The sequence below is a fragment of the Scleropages formosus genome, chromosome 6 (assembly GCF_900964775.1).
Source record: "Scleropages formosus chromosome 6, fSclFor1.1, whole genome shotgun sequence".
Classification (NCBI taxonomy): domain Eukaryota; kingdom Metazoa; phylum Chordata; class Actinopteri; order Osteoglossiformes; family Osteoglossidae; genus Scleropages; species Scleropages formosus.
This window is the reverse complement of record NC_041811.1, coordinates 21,461,341-21,482,955: the sequence shown is the minus strand read 5'-3', so window position 1 is coordinate 21,482,955 and position 21,615 is coordinate 21,461,341. Positions and strand designations below refer to the sequence as shown.

Sequence of the window (21,615 nt, the reverse complement as noted above, 5' to 3'; positions counted from 1 at the left end):
TTTTTTTTTGTTTCTTTTTATTCGTTCTTCGCCTCTCCAATTACCCCATTAAATTGTTTCTGCGTAACGTGTCAGTCCCCTGTCTGATGTACGTGACGTCGACATCTCGCGGAGCGTTTTCCCCGCTGCGCGTGCGGCGCGCGAGGAGCGGCTCGCCGTAGGAGCTCGGTTGTGTCCCGCACTATATTTAAATAAGTTTAGCAGCAAGACTAAATAGCGCCTTTTAGAACGTGGGCGGCTTGAACTCCTCACTACTAGTTGCTGTGGTAAACCGTAGGGTCTTACATTATTGAAGGCCACGTAAAGCCATAAAACAATGATTAGCTTTCAGTCACGACCCGACAAGCTCTTTCATTTATTTTGTCATACTTACGTATCATTGGCATTTATTTATTCAGCAGACTTCCAGTGGACACTATCACTATGTAGTGTTTAGCTGACACCACCCAGGTGACTTTTAATTTAATATTTAATAGCTATCAATGAGGGTTTATTTAAGCTTAACTGACCAGCTTTGATTTCATGCCATTTTGTCTAAAAAGGGCCATTAGGCAAATCTGTATTTTGTAAAATATGCATTTCAAGGGTCACTAATTATCCGTTTGCTTTAATTTCTCTTAATTATATTTGAAGATATATGGTGAGAATGGCCAAGTTAAAGTCACTTTGAGGAGGAGGGGATACTGTTAACAAATCCTAGTTTTTGTAATGCAGTATTAACATGGAAAACTACAGGACTAGGGCTGGATCTCATTTGTCAATGGGCAGGGAATGTAAGTCTCTTGATTAAGTAGCTGCAAACAGAGGAGAATTTAAATACAGTACTGGTTATATTCATTAGATATGGTAATGCCCATTGTGAGCAGTAACCAAGGAGTTAAAAATACCCTAACCACATCAGTGTACTGTAAACATTTACATTTAATTATTTAGCAGACGCTTTTCTCCAAAGCAACTTCCAATGAACTCTATGTAGTTATCAGCCCACACACCTTGTTCACCGTGGTGACTTACACTGCTAGATAGACTACTTACAATGGGCCGCTCATCCATATATCAGTGGAACACACTCTCTTTGTCACTCACGCAAGCGTAAAAGGTTTAATAATAACTTAAAATGCATTTGTCATTCACTGAAAAGTGTGTGACATTAACTATGAAAAAAAGAAAAGCAGAACTTCATTTGCAACCCCAAATAAATTGTTTATTGTATTTATTCGGATAATAATTGTTAATTTAGGAATGCTTGATACTGTGAGATTAAGTGTTTAAAAAAAATCATTTACATTAAAGTTTATGAAAACTGACTAGGAGTTAAACAAAGATGGCAGTATTTTCTTTGAACTTATTGTCATTAATTACTGTTGAAATTAATTACTAAAATAAGCACTCTTTTCCTTTCTTAATCCATAATGCCATGGGTTTGAAAATCATCTTACTTTCTGTTCAACTGCTTCAGGCCAAGTCCCTGACTGATAGGGAATGTGGTTTTGTAGTGGATGGAGTTGCTGCCTTTGGACCCAAAGGTCACAGGCTCAAATCCCACCTCCAGCTGTAGTACATTTGAGCAAGGAACAGGTCACATCTACTGTCGAAATGGTGTATCATGCCTGACCAGCACAGAAGGTAGCACTAGTGCCTCACACACCTGGCTGTGTGTTCAGGTGTGGGTTTTGAACTACCTCAACCTGCTCAGAACTCTACCTGAGCTCTCTTCATGTCCACATGGCTTTCCTCTCAATATCCAAAGATGTGTTTCAAGTGAACTTGTAACTAGAAATTGCTTATGGTGTGTGAATGTGCTTTGTGTCACTTCCCTGTTATGGACTAGTACCTCAACTAGCATGTATCCTGCCTCAGGCCTCATGCTTCATCTTAACCGTGACTCTGCATTAGGACAGGTTGTGAACAATAATGAATGAATCTCTTTTTACCTATAGACACACAAGAGGTCAGGCGCGATATCCTGATGAAAAAGAAACCACGTAACCTTCACTCTGCTTGTATCACCGGATCCTTTCTCACTCTGACTATTCTAACAATACCTACATGAATTAGCAGAGGAGGATAATAAGGCCAGGACCTCATTAATCTTGGTGACAAACAGGGCAGTGTTAAATCTGCAGGTAGGAATTACCATAATGAGATCTGTTTAATTGACAGCATGATAGTGTCTTAGTTTGGAATCACACACTGTCTAAAACCACTTGTTCTAAGCTGGGGTCGGGGCAAAACGGAGCCTAACCCGGCAACAGAAAGTGCAGAGCCGGACACATCCAGAACAGGACACCAGTCTGTCGCAAGGCGACCCAAGCAGGACTCGAACCCCAGACCTGGCAGAGAGCAGGAGCCAGCCACACCCACTGCACCACCATGTTCCTGGTTTGGAATCACACACACACACACACACACTTTCAGAACCGCTTGTCCCATAGGGGGTCATGGGGAACCAGAGCCTACCCGGCAACACAGGGCGTAAGGCCGGAGAGGGAGGGGACACACCCAGGACGGGACGCCATTCCGTCGCAAGGCACCCCAAGCGGAACTCGAACCCCAGACCCACCGGAGAGCAGGACCCAGTTCAACCCACTGCGCCACTGTGCCACCGCACCCCCTAGGTTTGGAATCAGCCGCTATTAAATATCAATATGCCTTGGGCTTTCTCATCATATGTGTTTCCCTGTTTTCCTCCATGGATGTGTGGGCAGGTAGGACAGATCTTAGTCAGGTTCAAACACTATATGAATCTTTAGTAACCATTTTTAGATCAAGGATAACTTGTTGTTCTCTCTATGTCCTCTGATACAATAGTTATCAGAAAATCTTTCTGCCTTAACCTTGAAATTAAAGTCTTTATTTGGACAAACGATCACATAAAAGCATGTATGATGGCAGATGTCAGCCCTCAATAATGTTTTTACCGAAGAGTGAGGTGCAATGGGCAATACAATGCATTGTTATCAAAAATATTAGTATATGAATATTTGCTTAAGTAAATTTTTTTTTTCTGTGCCTATAAACATTAAAACATTTTCAGTTGGAAAAAAGAACAATAACTACACACCAGTGGGTGGGACTTGACACCTTTTCTGGTTTGAAATTTATTTCAGTTTGCTTCAATGTACAGGTTTTTATCCTTGTCATCTGACAGTATACCTACAGAGCAGAATGTGAAGACAACAGATTATTATGGCTTATTATTGTTATAACTGCATCTCAGTGTTTATTTTTAAATTAATACTAAGCTTTCAAAACATTTTCCTTTCTGTGTATTTTTGTTGGGGGGGTGCGGTGGTGCAGCAGGTTCGGCCTGTGTCTGCTTTCTGGTGGGTCTGGGGTTTGAGTCTTGCTTGGGGTGCCTTATGATGGCCTACCATCCTGTCCTGGGTGTGTCCCCTCCCCCTCCAGCCTCATGCCCTATGCTGCTGGGTTAGGCTCCGGTTTACCTCGACCCCACTCAGGACAAGCGGTTTGTGTGTGTGTTTGTGTTTGACTGTTTAGCAAAAGAAACTATAAAATACAACATGTATAGTTTGTTTAAAAAACAAAATATATTGAATGGTATTGGCTCTATAGCAATTAAAACAATAATACAATTTATAATGAATGTAAATGCAGAAAGTTAAAGAAATTCCCTAACATTAAGTATGCTTATATATTCACATTTCATCTAAATAATCCAATGGGTTACAACTGTATTGTTAATTCCAAGGATTATACACATACAACTGCATACAACCATTCTGAGTCCATTTTTTTTCTTTCTAAGTTAAATTTCTGAAAATGTGAAATTAAAAAAATGCAATAATATTAAAGACCTCAATACTATGTGACAGAACTGTGTACGTCATACCCCTGCTTACAGTCTGCTGACCTTGATAAAAAAAAACCTTGACCTCCACATCAGGAAGTTAACACTTGTAATGTGCCTTTACTTTGGCAATAATGTGGGGGTCTTATCAGCTTCCCCTGGCTTCAGGAACAGCCACAGCAAAATACATTGTCCTTGCACACAGGCTGTGACCTTGTCATCGTGGGCATCACTACTTTAAAGCAGGATCTTGGCCATTGATATTTGTGGTCCAGCAGCATTAACCTCTTTTCTCTGGCACCTGGGTCCATTCTGTAACATAAGGCACTACTAACATGTATGTGCTAACTCTGTGGTGTTTGTGCATATTGCCCATCACTTGGGATTTTAGTCAGCATCGAATGGTACATATTGCCATAGATATGCACTTTCAACATTTTGTGCAGAAGACATTTAATTTTCTGACTTAAAAAATGGAAGAGATCTGCATCAAAATGTTGAAATGTGTTCGGAATTATGTGCAGAAGCAATAAAGGTACTGATGCAGGGAAAATATTTTCCTGCTACACTTCATCAGCTCAAGGATTTTCACTCCTTGTATCATTCTTTGAAGCCATGTAATAAAAAAAAAGAATTAAAATCCTTGATTGAAATACAATGATCACAACAGGGGGTGTCACACAGGGAGGATGGGGTAGGGGGTCCCGTCTTTTTTCTCATCTACCACCCACCACAAATGATCCAGATTAGATGTTTTCTTTTTGAAAGGTGACAATGACGTAGAATGTTGACTGATTTCTCCGTTTGTTGGCAGAAAGACTTAGAGAGCAGGTTTAGCAAGAACTGTAAGAGACCACTTATGTGGAAAAAAGGAGACAAAGGACTTTTTTTTAGAAGAAAAACTTCTAGAGGGAAATGCCTCTCTTGTGCTTCCTACATCAGCTCATTGCCTTGCTGGGTTTTGAAGCCCTCAAAGCCTGAGTGTCAGCTGCCAGTTTGGTCAGATGTTCTTTGAGGGACTGGAGGTGCTTCCAGCACAGATACATACTGTATAAGAAGCATCAATAAAGCTTTCAAGGCTGGTCTAAAATGATTAAAACATATCCCTTATTGTCACCCCGTTTTTCGTCTTTTTTCCAAACAAGCTTTGAAGGGATATGGCAAACACATCTAATTCACACTCCTCGTTCACTGTTCTCATCAGAGAAATCTCCCACCTTCAGGCATACAGTACAACCTCCTGCTTTTTGCTGGTGTGAAAACAGATTGATTTTCCTTGAAGCAGAAAAATTAGGTCTTTCTTCTTGGCTACCATCCTTCTTTATAAAAACATAACAAAATATCTTCATAAATATGTGTCTTCCAGTTAACTAACCACTTCCTTTAATAAAAGCATTTTCCTTCATTTTTATCTAAGAACTTTTTTTAAATTGATGTGTGTGTCTAACACTTCACAGATGACACATAATTTGAAATTCTAATTCTAAAGTTACAACCTTGCAAATTTCAACATTAATTATTTTATGGAAGTGTACATGATGCAGAACATAAAGACATTCTTACTAATTTGCAATTACACTTTACACTGCTGAAACAAAATCATCTCCAGTATCGTCACCATTGTCTTTTTTTACAATGTTTGGCTTCTTGCATTTAAAACCTGCAGGTTTATGTTCCAATGAACGTATTTAAATGCTAATGTGTCCTATGGATTTGTTTCCAAAATAATGTGCTTTGTCTTTTACCTCCTGAACTTGTTTTCAAACACTTTCATAAAAAAGGGGTTTTTGATGCCTGAGTCATTAGAAAGGTTTTGCATGCATACAATGTTAAAAGAAGGTGGCAGGACAGTTGGAAAGGATGTTTGAAGTACCATGACTTTAGTTAAAATAAGTAAATAACCAAAAATTTGGAATAACTAAAATATGAGGTTTTAACAGTAGATTAGTAGATTTTAAATAAAGACTATACCTTATTTCCCTGTGCTTTACAAAGTATTTTAGGAGACATTTTTAAAAGCTTGTTTGTTACACAGTTGAACTACTGCAGATATTTTCCCACCTAATACTGTTTTCATGTTTCTTTTCTACAATAAGAGTTTCTTTAGTGCATTAAAGGATAACTTCCTATATACCGTATCCATATTATTTTATAGAATATTAGTTCACAGCTCCCACTGGGAATGGCATGCAGTGATTTGGAGCTGGTGCAGTTGTTCCTCTTTCAATAGAGGACCATATTAGGGCCATTGTAACATGAATTTTTTGATTAATCAAAAAGTCGAATTCTTTTTAAAGCTCAAAACTGTGTTAATGATGCTTTTCCCACACTGTTTTGCATGGAAGGATGGAAGATAGGGGGTAGGGGGGTGCAATGGCACAGTGGGTTGGACCGGGTCCTGCTCTCCAGTGGGTCTGGGGTTCGAGTCCTGCTTGGGGTGCCTTGTGACGGACTGGCGTCCTGTCCTGGGCGTGTCCTTATGCCCTGAGTTGCCAGGTTAGGCTCCGGTTCCCTGTGACCCCTTATGGGACAAGCAGTTCAGAAAGTGTGTGTGTAATGGAAGGTAAAAAGGGCTGAGAACAGACTGGATTAGTCTGTTAATGGAAACAATACCTGAACAGCAGTATAGCTGGAATCATTTCTGTGACATTGGTAGCACTCCACAGTCCCAGTATGCTTTCAGTCACTGGTTCTACAAATCTTTTTCATTTGCATGGTAAAAGAAGACAGAGAAGTTGACTTAGATCCACAGTCAGAGAAAGACATTCTTGAGTAGCGACAAGCTACTGGCTATAATTAAAAAACAGTGGGTGTGGGAACAAGCGTTTGCACGTGTGTCACTGTGAGAAACGTGACTGCATGTCTGTGTCTCTCAGACAGCCACGGTACTACCTCAGCATCTTGCAAATAACGGTGAGAAAATTGCAGAATATTCACAAATCACTCAGGGGATAAAAAAGTCTCATAACTTCATTACGTAATTTTTATTTATAATGTTGTTATCCAAAAAATAGACTTCTATCCATTTACGCAGCTGGATTGATGTAGAGCAAGATTCATGTTCTATGCTTCCATCTAGCTCGCTGCTTCCATCTAGAGTGACCTGGGGCACATTTTGTAATACATCATATGCAAACAGCAATCCAAGGTCAATGTAAAAAATACAGGGTTTGTAGTACCAAAGAATTGGTACAAAGAGGCAAAGTGCAATATCAGGATTTTCTGTTTATATGCAATTGCACAGTGTCACTGATAAAATATTTGGCACAGAACACAAGGCCTGCAGGGGGCGCGGTGGTGCAGCAAATTTGGCCAGGTCCTGCTCTCTGGTGGGTCTGGGATTCGAGTCCTGCTTGGGGTGCCTTGTGATAGACTGGCATTCTGTCCTGGGTGTGTCCCCTCCATCTCCAACCCTGTGCCCTGCGTTGCCAGGTTAGGCTCCAGTTCGCCACGACCCCGATCAGGACAAGTGGTTTCAGACAATGTGTGTGTGCACAAGGACTGTTTTAATAATGTCTGCTGAGAGCTTAAAAATTAACAGGCTTACATCTCCTTTTTAGGATGAGAACCCTTTGATAACCTCACTCTACCTCGTGGAGTTGGGATTGCAATAGAGAGGATTTGAATCGCCAGGCACAATGCACAGGAAAACTTTACCCTGCCCGGAATAGGGTCACCGGGACCTACCCCTGGAGCAAGGCCTGGGGGTAGTGTTCCTAGGCAAGCACCTGGTGGCCGGGCAGCCCACGTAGCCCGGCCGGGCTCAGCCCGAAAAGGCATCGTGGGGGGTCCATGTGGGCCCACCACCTGCAAGGTCCAGCATGGGGGTCCGGTGCTGTGTAAACCTGGTGGCGGGAGAGGGCGGGGTGGCGCATGGCGTCACGGTCCCTCACAACGAAAACTGGCTCTTGGTACGTGGAATGTCACCTCACTTTGGGGGAAGGAGCCAGAACTGGTGCAGGAGGTTGAGAAATACCAACTAGATATAGTTGGGCTCACCTCCACTCACAGTGTTGGCTCTGGAACCACACTCCTCGATAAGGGGTGGTCCCTCTCCTACTCAGGAGTTGCACAAGGTGAGACGTGCTGGGCGGGTGTGGGGATACTCACAAGTCCCCAGCTGGCTGCCATACAGTTGGATTTGCCCCGGTGGACGAGAGGGTTGCCTCAATGTGACTTAGGGTCACAGAGAGGAAAACTTTGACTGTTGTGTGTGCTTATGCACCAAACAGCAGTTCAGAGTATTCGGCCTTCTTGGAGAAGGTGGGAGGGGTTCTGGACAGGGCCCCACCTATGGACTCCATTGTCCTGCTGGAGGACTTCAATGCTCACATTGGCAATGACTGGGAAATCTGGCGGGGGGTGATTGGAAAGAACGGCCTGCCCGATCTGAACCTGAATGGTGAGATGTTATTGGACTTCTGTGCAAGTCATGGTTTGTCCATAACAAACACCATGTTCGAACACAAGGATGCTCGTAAGTGTACTTGGTACCAGAGCTCCTTGGGCCAAAGATCAATGATCGACTTTGTAGTCGTCTCTTCTGATTTGAGGCCACATGTTCTGGACACTCGGGTGAAGAGAGGTGCTGAGCTGTCAACTGATCACCATCTGGTGGTGAGTTGGATCAGATGGCAGGTAAAACTGATGGACAGACCCAGTAGGCCCAGACGGTTAATGAGAGTGTGCTGGGAACAACTGTCAAAGGACCCTGTCCGGAATGAATTTAACTCACACCTCTGGGAGAGCTTCTCCCATGTCCCGGTGGAGGTAGGGGACATGGAGTCTGAATGGACCCTGTTCAAAACCTCCATTGTGGAAGCAGCCAGGCACAGCTGTGGCCAAAAGCTTGTTGGTGCAAGCCAGGGTGGCAACCTGAGAACCCGCTGGTGGACACCGGTGGTGAGGGAAGCCGTCAAGCTGAAGAAGGAGGCCTTTAGGGCCTGGTTGGCTCTGGGGACTCCTGACTTAGCAGACAGGTACCGGCAGGCGAAAAAGGCAGCAGCGGCTGCGGTTGCAGAAGCAAAAGCCCGGGGATGGGAGGAGTTTGGAGAGGCCATGGAAAACGACTATCGGTCGGCTTCAAAGAGGTTCTGGAGAACCATCCGGCAGCTCAGAAGGGGTTGGAGGAGTTTCGCTCAGGCTGTGTTTCGCAGGAGTGGAGAAACTCTGACTTCTGATGAGGACATTGTCGGGAGGTGGAAGGAGCACTTTGAAGAACTCTTAAACCCGAGTGATATGCCTCCCTTACAGGAGTCAGGGCCAGAGGCTTTCGGGCTGTCAGAGTCCATTTCCCTGGTGGAAGTCACTGAGATAGTTGGTAAGCTCCACAGTGGCAAAGCACCAGGGGTGGTTGAGATCCGCCTGGAAATGCTTAAGGCCTTGGATGTTGCAGGGCTGTCATGGTTGACATGCCTCTGCAATGTTGCATGGACCTCGAGGACAGTACCCTTGGATTGACAAGCTGGGGTGGTGATTCCTATCTTTAAGAAAGGGGACCGGAGAGTGTGTGCCAACTCTCAGGGCATCACACTTCTCAGCCTCCCTGGGAAAGTCTATGCCGGGGTGCTGGAGAGGAAGCTCCAGCCAATAGGTGAACCTCAGATTGAAGAGGAACAATGCGGATTCCTCCCTGGCCGTGGAACAGTGGACCAGCTTTTTACCCTCTCACAGATCATTGAAGGGGCATGGGAATTTGTTAATCCAATCTACATGTGTTTTGTGGACTTGGAGAAGGCCTATGACCATGTTCCCCGGGAAATTCTGTGGGAGGTGCTTCGGGAGTATGGGGTACCGGGGTCACTACTGCGGGCCATTCGGTCCTTGTACATAGGGAGCGAAAGCTGTGTCCGCATACTCGGCATTAAGTCAGGCCTGTTCAGTGTGGGTGTTGGACTCCGCCAAGGTTGTGCCTTGATGGTATGCCCCCTCCAGGTAAGGGGAGAATTTTTGCCCCAGGTGGAGGAGTTCAAGTATCTCGGTGTCTTGTTCACGAGTGAGGGAAGAAGGGAGCATGAGATCGGCCACAGGCTGGGAGCAGCGGCAGCAGTAATGCGGTCGCTGTACCGGTCTGTAGTGGTGAAGGGGGAGCTAAGCCATAAGGCGAAGCTCTCCATTTACCGGTCGATCTATGTCCTTACCCTCACCTATGCTCATCAACTCTGGGTGATGACCGAAAGAATAAGATCGTGGATACAAGTGGCCGAAATGAGTTTTCTCCGCAGGGTGCTGGGACTCACTTTCCGTGACAGGGTGAGGAGTTTGGACATCTGGGAGGAGCTCAGAGTAGAGCCGCTACTCCTTCACATTGAGAGGAGCCAGTTGAGGTGGTTCGGGCATCTCCCTTTGGAGGTACACCGGGCACAGCCAACTGGGACGAGGCCCCGAGGTCGGCCCAGGACCCGCTGGAGGGATTATATCTCACAGCTGGCCTGGGAACAGCTGGGGATCCCCCAGGTTGAGCTGGAGGAAGTGCAGGGGCAGGGGACAGGGGCAGCTGGGTCTCTCTGCTCTCCCTGCTGCCACCGCGACCCTTTTAGGATAAGCGGGACATAAGATGGATGGATGGAAGATGGAGGCACAATGCTACTATGTTACTTGGTCCAGGATAACAAAAAGCTGCTACAACAGAGTAATAAAATACACACACACAAACACACACACACACACACTTTCGGAACCGCTTGTCCCAAACAGGGTCACAGGGAACCGGAGCCTACCCGGTAACACAGGGCGTAAGGCCGGAGGGGGAGGGGACCCACCCAGGGCGGGACGCCAGTCCGCCGCAAGGCACCCCAAGCGGGACTCAAACCCCAGACCCACCGGAGAGCAGGACCCAGTCCAACCCACTGCGCCACCGTGCCTCTGCTTAATAAAATATATACACATAAAAAATATATACATTCATATAACATGTTTGCCAACTACATGGTCATTTTACCTCTACAACAGGTATTTTATTCCGTAGAATGGAATTCCTGCTTGTAATATTTTGAAAACCTATACACACATGGTGTCTCAATCCCTCAGGAGTTTATATGGTGTCAATCTAGCTTTTTCTAGCTAAATATAATGCATGGACCTTTAGATAACTGTGGAAAGATGAAGAGTTAGAATGACAGTGCTTGAACTCTTCTTTATTAATGCTCTATTAACAGGCACTGGTAACATTGTCACACTTCCATTATGAAACCAACCACTGCGTAAAGTTAATTTCCTACTACATCACGATCACACAGAATGTTCTAGAGTAAAGACTGCCACATGAAACAGAACCAGAAGTGGTGGCACTGGCTGGGCTCTGTGATAACGCTATCACTCAGAATGGAGTAGGGTTGGGTTGGGTAGGTGCCGTCAAGTCAAACTCAACTCATGGCAACCACTTGTGTGATTTTCTGATTGAGGGAGGGAACACACAGCTCTTTGGATTGCAACATGCAAAGTGCACTCGCCTTGAGCCAGATGTGAACCTTTCTCTCAACACAGAATAGGAGGTATAAGGCACTGGTGTGACCCACTGTGCCAGTTTCAGAAGGGATTACTGCTCAATTCACCTCATCCCTCTCCCCTTTAGGACACACAGGCACACACAAGCAGAGGCCTGATTGAGTCCTCTCAGCCAAAACATCAGTGAATGGATCAGCGGTTATAAACACATCCCCCAACATGAAATTTACATCACAATTCCTGTTCCAGCTAAACAGAGAGGAGGAGTCCCATCAGTGTATGAAACATCCATTGAACAGATATCCCAGAGAGATGTGCATTGTAATGGTGATTGGCTTGGCAGTGCTGTACTCTCAATGGCATGTAGCTCTGGGTGGCAGGTGAAATAACAGGTTCAAGTATATAAAAGCATCATGGAATAAGGAACTTAACCAAACTTGTTTAAGCCATTTGTTAAGAGAATGAAACAATCAGAACAATAAGGGCCAATAGGAAAATACAAGCTACTGTACCTTACCTGCTTTTTCCTCAGACAGTATAACATTAAACAGTATTAAATATACAATAAATTTAAACTGCATTAAAGTATTTAATAGAGATTCAAACAAAGTATTACATAAATTTATTTAAAGCAATAATTGAGATGGCTGGCAGTGTAGTGGTTAGCGTCTTTGGAGCCAAAGGTCACAGATTCACATCCCACCTCCAGATGTAATATCCTTAAGCAACATGCTTACCCTACATTGCTCAAGTGAAATTTCCCAGCTGTATAAATGGGTTAATAATTATAGGTAGCTTCATAAGGTGCTTAGGAGAAAAGTGTCAGGTAAATGTCAGTGACTCATTTTGAATCTTTGAACAAAAGGGCTCATAATTATCACAGAAAAACAAAATAAGAGGCGTCTTGTATAAAGTTCTGATATACAAACATACTAAGGGTTTTTGTACCTTCATTTACTCATGAGATGACTCTAAAGCACCATGGCATTTTACCTATTTATACAGCAGGACTTATTTTTTTCCGAAGAAGCACCCAGAACATTTTACCAGTGGTGTTACAGTGAATCGAGTGTGATCGATATTGTAACATGCTGCGCTCTGGGTTCGGATGGAGCGAAGAAAGAGACACTGACAGCATTCATTCACCATTTTTCCTCAAAGACCTGCACTTCAAGCGCCCCGCTTAACGTCCCTTTGGTCTTTGATCACAGAATACCGGAGCAAGGTCCTGTCTGAGATTCAAACTGGCTGCCCTCTTTATGACACCTGTGAGTGCTTACATCATTGAGTATGCAGAAGTGTGACACTGGATGGTATCTTTGGGGGGGCAGCTTATGGTAGGTAAAAAAAGGGAACGAGAAAGACAAAGAGCATGTCATTCCCATTAAAATGCAGCAGTGGGGAACTAGCTGGGATTTGCAGTAATTAGATGAGAAAACCACAGCCAGTGAGGGCTCTGTGGGGCAGAGCAGCAGGTGGGAGGGTCATCTGCATTGTCTCCATTGTTAGACCATTTGTAAGAGTCAGTCACAGCCATGCCAGGAGAAGGAAGAGGAAGAGAAAAAAAATGAGGAAAACAAAACGTGTTCTGAGATATGGAACATTCTTTTATCACTTCATCTTTAGCATATATTAAGAACTGGAACAAAGACTAATTGAGACCTCAAGACATTTATTGCAAACATTAATATAAAAAGCTTTTACATTTACAGACTTTGAGGTAAAGGGATGAGGAATTTTCCAGTATGCCTCCCTCAAACATTAAAACCACAGCACAAAAAATAAATATGTACAAAAATATTAATTTTACAGAGAACACCACAGTTGGTGTTGTACACATTTGCAATCTCCATTCTTTACAAGACCCAATAATCTGCTGCATCAAACTTAAGCACTGTTTCTTTTCACAATGAAACAATGATGTATGGAAGGCAGAGACAACAGAGAAGGTACAGCTGCATCCTCAAAGACGCCACATACTATGATATCTGAATATTTGGGCACGCTGATAGTCGTAAACATACACATGTTAAGATAACATTGCCAGCACATTCACAAAAGACTTGGAAGCACGAAATGTGCTGGATTTTAAGTGTGCTACAGTACTAATCACAGTTGTTTCTACTATAGCACTGACATACTGTTGACAGACAGATCAACAGCCATGTAGTAAATTAAACTAGTCTGAACAAAGGTAAGGGGTATTATATGGTTATTCTGTCTTGGGAATGAAAAGTCACAAGAGCAAAACAACCAACGAGAATTTAAAGTTAAGCTGCTAAAACAGTATTCAAAATTGACTACATCAGGCTTCTTTATAACCCTGAGTTAAAGAAAATTTTTTTACACACAAATGCTTCCCAGTCCGAGTCCTGGCACTGGTGCAGCGCATACTCAGGTTTTTAGCCCTATTTAAATTCCATATGGACTCTAGCAAGAGAATGCTGAATTAGTTCAACCAAGAAAATAATAAAAACAAGACCTTCACTTGAGTGAAAACTTGCACACACACACAGGCTAAAACAGAATAAAGAGTTCTGCATATGCAGTGCACCACCACAAACAAGGACCCCACTGCACTTGTGAGGAGGGACCCTTAGCTGGATGTCAGCTGTGAGGATGAGCTACTGCTGCCGGAGCTCTTGCCACTTTTGGGTCCCCGGGAGGCACTGGGTTGACGTGGCACACGCTGGCTGGATCCATCCCGGCCACCCTTCTCCCCATGGCTCTGGCTTGTTTTGGTGCGCACTGGTACCAACACAAAATGGAGAAAACAGAACAGGAGGGGTGTCAAGATCACCTACTAGTCCTTTAGTTGTGATTTCAGACCCTGTCATATACAACCCTACCCCAAAAGGCAAAAAAGTTTACAGAAAAAGCCACACATAAATTGTTACCTACAAATATTGTGCTGAAAATAAACAGCCCAACACATCTGAGATGTTTTTTACTTTTAAACTGCTTTTTGTTGTAATCAGGAGATCTAAGAGCAAAAGAAAAAAAACTCAAAGGTTATTTAAGAATGCTGATTGACTTTTGTTTTAACAGGCAATTACTCATGCAAACAAGGGAAGAAAAAGCTTGATGAGAATGAAAGCAAATGGAAACTATGGAGATAGCACTGCATGACAGCAATGATGATCAATTCTGAAATCTCATGGAAGAGGCATGCAAAGCATCTTTAAGTAAATGTGCTATTGCGCTATACTACTTTGGTATTAAAAGTAAACAATACAAAAACCCTGTCACATCTGGAGCCTGAAGAAACACATACCCGCTTCTCACTTCCTTTTTCAATTAACGCTTTCAAGCATTCTGCTGATATATAAAGATTTTGCTTATAAAAGTATAAGAAAAGGCACACAAACAATATTCAAAAGAAAACCATGCTGCCTGCCCAATGCAGCACACTGTTGAATGAAGCGATTTCTGGATTTGACTCACACACATATACAGACAAGCATATATAGAGCAAGCGGGGGGTTTAGTGAAAAACAGTCCACAACACAGTTTGGATGGATGGTGACTACTACTACAGTCACTACACAGCTTAGAAGGAAAAGGTGGGAACTTATTAGTTTATCACCGATGAATCAACTGCTATTATATGTAACACTATCAATATACTAATTTGTCAGAAGAATAGACTAGTAGTAACAACGTTACTGCCAATGCAGGTTCACAGTTGGCTCTATCAAAGGACTGGCAAACAACTTCCTTTGACATGGAAACTCTGAAATGCACCAACTTGTGACAAACACAGTCCGATCACACCTGGATCCACACTATCGTTAACACCCAATCCAGTAAACCAGGGAAACTTTAGTTTTTTTTTTTTTTAATGAAATAGTCATTTCTGAGAGTGTGTCACATTAAGACTGACACCTGTGATGACTGACGTCTGTGGAGTAAAATGTTCTGGCTTGGAAAAATATGAAACACAGTGATCCTATCAATATCCCAACCTCTAGTAGTTCACCGTATTGCGTAACCTAGAATTAAACTCTCTGCACTTGCCCAGATTCTAGTGTAACATATACAAAAGCTAAAAGACCAAGGATCTGATCTATGCCTGGCTCCTGGTGTGATGGAGGACCGATACAAACACCAGCGAATAAACTAATAAAGGCCACCATCAAAGGGAGAGGAAACACAAAGTGGAACCAGGGGGACCTTGAGAGAGAGGTGAGCAAGCATCGGTGGGGCTGTAGACCACAATCTTTGTGTTTACTCTCGCTGGTCGCAAGCCCGAGGATGGGGGAAGAGGAGCAGGGATTTTACTGCTCTTGCCAGACACAACAGAGTCTTCCACTTTTGGAAAGGAAAGAATCACACGTAAATACGCACACACACCCACACAGAAACAGAAAAAAATAGAGGACATTAGCACACTCAGAGTAATACAGTCTTAAAAATTGCTTTCCCACTGGATACTTCCCTAGTGATTTAATATTGCTGGAGTTACAGATGGCACATACGGCATTTCGATCTACAAACAATAGTCTACAGCATGAAGTTTGTAGCTCCCAACCTTGTGCATCACAGGGTATGTTGTTCCGATCCAGTGGAGTTCTTAATCCAGTAAACTTAATTAAGCTATATATTAAAAGAATAACACAAATGAATTCATTGCAACATGAAGGTGTCAACTAAGGACCTCAATAATTTTTTTAAACCCTGCAAGAACACAAGACCTGGGGTCGGTCACTTAAGATCTATAAAAATGTCAACATGCTCTCTCAACAAACATGTTTGCATCACAGCAAAATTAAGCAACTTAGAATGAAATGGAGACTGGAGGAAAGCACACTATATTGCCAAAAAAGCAAATTAATTTTTTTTTAGCTTTGGAGAGACAGCAGAGGTGCAATGGATTCAAAGCTTTAATAGAAAGTGAACAAAACTTTAGCTTAAGCAGGCAAAGCTCTTTTCAGTTGAACACCCCAAGCCATAAAATAGTTGCAAAACAAAAAACAAATATTTAAACTATAATCTTTTCCATACCTCTTTAGTCAATGTTAAGAACAACATGTTTTTACAACTCAGATTAGAGTTTAACTTTCAGACTGGAATCAAAAAATAACTCCTGAATTGTAAAATTCATAAAACCATGTTCTACAGTTTGATAAAGTTATTCATGTTAAGATAGATGACTAATGCTAGACAGCAAATGCTAGACAACAGAATTAAAGTGAAATCCTTCATACAAACCACTCAGATAACTTTTAAATTTGTAGCATGCATCAAAGTTTTCAACATAATTCATTATCCTCGCCACCTTAAATGCTTAACTAAGCAGGAAAAACGGTTGCTGTGACAGAGCTGCAAAGCAATTACAATTATGCCAGCGTTAGGAGCATGCGACTATGCAACAGCTCTACCTAAAAGCTTGCAAGTGTAACAGGACAGACCTGGAGGTGCTGCCTCTAGTCTTCAATACTGATCCTGATACTAATTTTAAGAGACATAAATTAAGGCTGACCTCTGGGCTCTTGAGGGGCTGCAGAAGCCTGCATGGCCGTGGAGGCATCCCCTGCCGAGGTCTCTGTGATCCGCTGTCCTGCGCACATTGCTTTCAGAGTCTGGAAGACAGCTAATGGTGCAACATTCATCTTCAACAGATCCACAATGATCCTAGGGCATCAAAAAAAAGACATTTTGATCAGAGGTGGGCAAAAAAAATTTGGCACTGATACTTTTTACTTTCACAAGAGTACATTTGTAAAGAAAAAAGCATTTATGACATTGCTGACAACCTCTTGTCATTAATTTCAAATTTTTCATGTTCAACATTTTCTCCTTAAAATTGATGAAGTTACTATTACTGCAAGCCATAACGTCCTGTTGATTCCACCAGCCACAGTCAGTCAGTTTCTGATGCAGTACCACCAACAACAATTCAGTGTTGACCAATAAAAACTTAGTGCTGAATTTCATCTCACATTGATTTTACAACATAGCTCATTCACAGGGTGGGCAAATAAATTCTGGGGGGAAAGCAAGTTTATGTTTAATAGAGAGCCTGGGAAGTACCATTAAAATAAATATTTCTAAATTGAGCTTAATAAAGTAAAGATACAGCTTACTTATGTCAATCCTATAGTGGTCCTGCATGTTTTGTTTAGCTTTTTAATGTATGCTTTGTGTGCAGTCTGTACCTTTTTCACTTGCACAATTTACTACATTGTGTACCTTTTCTACTGATTTGAGATATATATATATATATATATATATATATAAAATATATATATATATTTTTTTAAGGGGGCCGTGGTGGCGCAATGGGTTGGACCGGGTCCTCCTCTCTGGTGGGTCTGGGGTTTCAGTCCCGCTTGGGGTGCCTTGCGACGGACTGGCGTCCTGTCCTTGGTGTGTCCCCTCCCCCTCCGGCCTTACGCCCTGTGTTGCCGGGTAGGCTCCGGTTCCCCCGTGAGCCCGTATGGGACAAGCGGTTCCGAAAATGTGTGTGTGTGTGTGTATGTATATATATATTTTACTGGTACCTCCTGGGCTGCATATTTAATACAGCTGACATTTTGTTGGCAACCAAATTACATTACACTAGAATTCTAAGCTATTTATTATTATTTCCTGTTTATATAGCTGGGAATTTTTTCTACTGGAGCAGCTCAGATTAAGTATCTTTCTCAAGGGTACAACACCAGGAGATGAGATACAAACCAACTGCAAGGCAATAGCTCTAACCACGATGTTACCTGCTAATTAATACAAAGTCCCCCTCCTACTGTGAATTTATGTAATTTAAACCTGGACAGTTTATTGGAGCAAACAAAAGCTTAGTACACCCCATCTTTCACTAAACAACTTTAATTTGTTTCCTGAAATCACCTGCACAAATAAATATTACTTATTAAGTGAAGCGGGGGAATCTGAAATGAAAAATATCCTCTAAAATAAATTCAAAGTACTAAAACAAAGTTATTTTTGTGCACAACACTGTCAACACCAAACATTTTGCAATTTTTATTACAGAAATTTCTAGCTTGTCATTTTCATGAGACACACAGAAATGTGATAATTTGCCTTACAAATTTTTATGATAGAAAGAAGCAACTTTCTCAAGAATACTTTGTGACTCTGCAAAGCTCACGGACACTATGCTGTTAGAGTTTGACAATAAATTCACTTTATTTGATCACAAGATTGAGGCTTTGCACCAAGTGCAAGGATACTGATATTTTGTGTGATTGTGATATGACTGCAAAAGCGCAAATCCAAGAACAAGGAGCAACAATGTGTTCAGTATGCCTTATTTAAACCCTCACAGGCGGTAGGACAGTGTGCAACAATTATAGAGTGCACCTCTCTGACACAGACGAGCAGGCCTTCCCTTTGCTGAGTCCGTTATTTTATCCCTTACCAGTCAGTTTTTGTAAATAAGATGAATAAAATACAATTCTGCCCTCAGCCCTGCTCCAGTGAAGAACACAATAATGTTGATAACTGAGTTAACAGTTACAGGTTTGGAGTTTATGTCTATAAGGACTAAAAGGACCTGGGTTCAAATCCCACCTCTTGCTGTGGCACCCTTTAGCAAGGTACTCATGCTGAATAGATATAATGAGAAATAATCAGCTGAATAAACGTGTAATCAATTTTAACTTAATATTCTAAGTCGCTCTGGTGAAAAACATAAGATAAAGGACTTAATTACAATGAAATTGCTTGTTTCAGCTGTGATTATAGACTGACATTATTCAATGGTTATGAAAGGTTTAAAGTGTCATGACAGCATGTTATCCTCCCATATTGGCTTATTCTAAGCATAATTAAGTTTCTGGAAACAGTTAAATGAATTTGTGCTCTGTAATTTTATTAAATTGCTCCCATTAATGTTTGTTCCATGTTTTTGCAATGAAAGACTGCTTTAAACACCAGGGGTGGGAATTGTGTTGTTAGGAATCATGTATACAGGGTGGACTGGATGTGTCTTTGTACTGTCTATTATGTGTTTGTCAGGATTGCATGAAACTAAAACAACAGGTAACCACCACCATCACCTACCCTAAGGTCAAAAGTCAGGGTCCTTTGCACCTCTCTAATCTTGTGCAAAGAAAATTGTGTGAATCTGAACATGTTTTATACCCCATTTTAGCAACATTTATGAAGATTATTTCTTGGGAGTACAAAAAAAAAAAAAAAAAAAAAAAAAAAAAAAAAATCTTGTGTACCCTCATAAGAAAGGCCCCCAAACGTATCACATCATATAATAGTGTAACAAGCCAAAATGGTGTGTTGATGAAATTGAGGGCCTGACTCACTTGAAGACCTCCTGATCAATGGTGATACCGGCCGCCTGCGTCAACTCAAACAACTCGCTCTCCTCTGCGTTAAGGACCTTTTTCTTCTTGATAGCATACTTCTGGACACTGCCACTTACAGTGACCCCCAGGGCAGGGGACTCTGCGCCTGAGGGCATCGCCGTGGACTGCTGGGGGTGAGCCATGTTTCACTGAAATGTGAAACAGTAGAGTAAAAGGAGGAAGGGAACAAAACTAAAGGGAAAGCACAGTTTTCTGGGGAATATATGAATACCACTGGGTTAGCTCAATGTTTGCCAACTGGAAACCGGAAGTAGTAACAAATGCAGTGGCTAAATGTGATAAAATGAATTCCCCCTCTCCCTCAGAACTGCTAAATCCCTTCTAGTATTCACAAAGGCTCTCAAAACACCTTTTTGAATAAAACAAAACCATAATCTAGTCTTAATCACCTTAGGTGTACATATATGTAAATATGCTATCATAACGGTATGAAAGAAACTGTTCTTAACAATACCATGTTTGACATGTAGCTCTTCTCGTAAACCTGTGTTTTACCCTGCCGGCGTTTGTCGAGCGTCAGATAAAACGCTGCGTTGGAACAGTCACACTCACAGTTTTTAATAACTGCTCCAGAGAGACACACAGACTCAAATCATCATGCTCTTCACTTGTCCCCTAAAACCGTGCGAGCCACGTAAAAACCATGAAAAACACACCATGGCGCATGATGATGATGAAAGATATGCGGTATTACGGTTTATTTTACATTCATTGCGGACGCGTTTCTACTACTATCCAGGTCCAGGATAGTAGAGCAGAGCAGAGCCACAGGTGCTGTTACAACACGGAAATAAATAATTCAATGATATGCAGCAATTCACTTTTGTTAGCATTTACTCACAGCAATAATATCTTCTTTTGTTAAAATTGTCAGCTAGGCACCTAAGCCTGAAGCAAGGAAGGAAGGACAAGACAGGAGACGAGTGCACAGCAGAGCAGAGTAGCTACAGCCGGCGGCGGTAGACTTACGAGAGTGTATCTATCTATCGTCGAACCCAACGATTTCAACGTACCTACACAATGAGTACGGGTCTCTGAAGACTCATATATACACAAGGTAAAATTATTTAAAGTTATTCCTCTGTATTATGACACAGCATCCCTATGTCTATCAAAACAAACTCCTACATTCAAACTAAGCTGAACTGTTGTACATCGCACCTAGAAAAGTCCGCAGCTACGGGGAGCCAAATGTGTCAAAATTCCTCCCGCTCGCCCCCTACATCATGCGCTTTTCCACTTCTCCTTCAGCGTACAAATCATGCCCAGCAAGAAAATTCACATTGCCACCCACTTCGTTAAAGTACAGAATAAATAGTGGAATCACACCTAGCTTTCTAAAACAACCTATTTTAGTGGTCTTCACTCAAGTTCAAATCCCACTCCTGCCGCAGTGATCGAGGTACTTTTTTTTTTTTTTTACCTGAACTGATACAGTAAGTTACAATACTCTAAAATCATGGATGTAATTGTTGACTTTATAATATAGCATTTTAAATCGTTTGGAAAATACTGTAATTTACTTATTGTAAAGTTGCAGCAAAACTTAGAAAAGGCAACAACAGACCGACAGTTCAGATACATTTTTTTTTTTTTTTTTTACACATTTTCAAATTGATTCAATTCAATTTATTTTATAGAGCGCTCTTCTCACGCAGTGACACAGTCACGCACAGTGTGCTTTAACACGGGCATAAGGCAAGAAAAACAGATACAAACAAAGAAGACAGTCGACTAATGGCTACCATAATGCAGTACTTTTTATAGAGCTATAAGTATGCTTACTGGCCACCAGGGAAAGGAACAAAAACTCCCAACTGAAGGTTGAGTGAGAAAAAACCTCTGGGGGTCCACAGGCCAGTGGTTTCCCACCCCTCCTTGGCATTCTAGAAAGTAACAATTGTAAGCCAGTGTAACAAGTAATAATGATTATGTTGCTAAATAGCATCTTGGATCCCCAGCTCAGAATGGGACGCCTCGTTCATCGTGGCAGATGGACATCATCCTGTGTCA

The 21,615-nt window shown here is 42.1% G+C and overlaps 1 protein-coding gene across 5 annotated transcripts; it reads right to left on the bottom strand.

The window, feature by feature from the left end:
- Window positions 1-12,925: 12,925 nt before the first annotated feature.
- Window positions 12,926-20,710, bottom strand: mzt2b (mitotic spindle organizing protein 2B). Of its 5 annotated transcripts, none has more exons than XM_018736661.1 (5): window positions 20,572-20,710; window positions 19,540-19,730; window positions 16,740-16,891; window positions 15,431-15,568; window positions 12,926-14,005 (listed from the first exon to the last, which is right to left on the bottom strand). In XM_018736661.1, the coding sequence occupies exons 2-5, from the start codon at window positions 19,722-19,724 to the stop codon at window positions 13,854-13,856; spliced, it is 627 nt and encodes a 208-aa protein (XP_018592177.1). In that variant the 5' UTR covers window positions 19,725-19,730; window positions 20,572-20,710; the 3' UTR covers window positions 12,926-13,853. The 5 variants fall into 5 exon arrangements, with proteins under 5 accessions (XP_018592177.1, XP_018592178.1, XP_018592179.1 ...); XM_018736662.1 differs by having other exon boundaries at window positions 20,616-20,710; XM_018736663.1 differs by lacking the exon at window positions 20,572-20,710 and adding an exon at window positions 20,444-20,557.
- Between the last annotated feature and the right edge of the window lie 905 nt (window positions 20,711-21,615).